Source organism: Temnothorax curvispinosus, unplaced genomic scaffold (assembly GCF_003070985.1).
Source record: "Temnothorax curvispinosus isolate PA1 unplaced genomic scaffold, ASM307098v1 QBEX01009876.1, whole genome shotgun sequence".
Taxonomy (NCBI): Eukaryota; Metazoa; Arthropoda; class Insecta; order Hymenoptera; family Formicidae; genus Temnothorax; species Temnothorax curvispinosus.
The window spans coordinates 1-1,959 of NW_020219656.1; the positions used below are offsets into that span (position 1 = coordinate 1).

General features: G+C 41.0%; 1 protein-coding gene across 1 annotated transcript; it reads left to right on the forward strand.

Moving 5' to 3' along the window:
* Window positions 1-57: 57 nt before the first annotated feature.
* Window positions 58-1,874, forward strand: LOC112459488 (the record flags this gene model as incomplete). Its single annotated transcript, XM_025023599.1, has 4 exons — window positions 58-362; window positions 432-870; window positions 1,220-1,424; window positions 1,590-1,874. Coding segments are annotated over exons 1-4 (1,234 nt in total), but the record flags the coding sequence as incomplete, so codon positions are not given.
* Window positions 1,875-1,959: the final 85 nt, after the last annotated feature.

Below are 1,959 nucleotides of genomic sequence, written 5' to 3' on the forward strand. Positions count from 1 at the left end.
GCGCCTTCTTCATTCAACACGTGGAGGGTTACATTTCCGTCAAAGGCTGCGGCTAACATGGCTCTGAGGAACAAGTTCATTAAGGATGAAGGATTTATAACATACATTCCGAAGTACAAATTAACTCGTCAATTTGTTATAAGAAATATTCCTCTCGACTTATCCTTGGCTGAGCTAAAGACTGTAATCGAGGAAGAGAATCAAGATATTCTAATCTCGGACCTCTTCAGGCTGAAAAGAAGAGATCGCACCACTGGTATTTGGTCGGACTCGGAAGCGGTCTGTGTCCAGAAATTGGGTGAAGAATTGCCGGACCATATAAAGATCTATAGAACAATTGTTCATACATCACCGTTTCAAAGGTCGGTACGACTCTGTTTCAACTGCGGCCTATTTGGTCATCTGTCTAAATTTTGCGAAAAAAATCCCAGGTGTTTGCAATGTGGCAGCAAGGACCATGTTAGCTCTAAGGAGAGGCCTTGTTCCGAAACAAAGAAATGTATCAATTGCGAGGAAGAACACGCTACCAGTGATAGAAAATGCCTTAAATTTATGAAGAACCTCGAGATTGCAAAAGTTATGGCTGCTGACAACCTTCCCTTTATGGAGGCAAGGGCCTTAGTTCAGAAAAGGGAAAATAAAAATTGCCCGTTCTATGAGGATCGGCGGCCGCCAGTGTTTTCTTCAAGAAACTTCCCTCTTCTTCCTTCGAGGGGCGGCGTGTCTGCGTCAAACTTTGCGACAAGTCTACAATCCAGTTCGAGAGGAAGAACATTCGCTGCTAGCCTTATGAAGGTGGCTCCGGAGATCTCCTCCAAACTCTTGAAAATAATGGAAAAGGCGTCTACCATAAAGCAACTGGACCAACTGGTGACTAGGCTGGAGAAAACCATGAAGCTCCATGAGGAGACCATAAAAGAATAGAGTTTTGTCAAAAGTTTTCTCCTTTTTACCTTTTTACGCGTTAACGCCCTTTGTTATTATTATTACAGAATCTTTAATAGCTTAATCAGTTTGCTTTGCCTTAAAACTTCGCATTTTTATAATCCTAATAACTTTTTCATTTTTACATTTTTACTGAGTAGGTAAATTTTCTTTTTCTTTTCTTTTATAATTTCTTTACTTTTTCTTAATTTTCTCTTTCCGGGTTTTTCTCAATCCGTATTTTGAAATGGATAAATTTAGGTTGATACATTGGAATGCACATTCTTTGTTACAGCGTTTTCAAGAACTGGAAAGGCAGAGTACATTATTCGATTGCGCAGCAATTTCGGAAACATGGCTTAAACCACAATTCAATTTCATGTTGAGAGGGTTCGATACGGTGAGACGGGATAGGGTTATAGGTAGAGGTGGAGGGGTGGCTATTTTGGTTAGTCATGCCCTTAAATACAGAGAGATTTCTGTACTGGAGGACTGTGCAGGTAAAATAGAAGCATGTGCAATTGAGATTTTTTTCTCCGATTTTAATCTTAGGATTATATCTTGTTATAAACCCCCTCAGAGTGGTCAAATTGCTGAAAACGAGTGGATAAGATTTTTCACTCAATTTGACAACAATAATGGATCTAATAGATGTATGTTCGTAGGTGATTTCAACTCTCACAGCCCGGTGTGGGGGTCTTCGTTCCTTTGTCAATCGGGTAGGCTACTGTCGTCGGCAATCGAGGATACTGAACTCGTTCTAGTAAGTGACGGTGCTCCGTCCTTCATGGGCAACGCTTCGTGCGGCCCTTCAACCATCGATTTGGCGTTCTGTCATGCTTCTATCGCTCCTAGACTGAGATGTCAGACTTTGAATGATGCCTGGAGATCGGATCATTATCCGGTTTTGATTACGTCGTCAATGAACAGGGGCCCCTCCTCTTTTCCACGTAAGCGAACCAAATTATACAATAAGCACACAGATTGAAATCGTTTTAGCTCTATTATGGACAAAGATCTTAGAATCTTAATGTT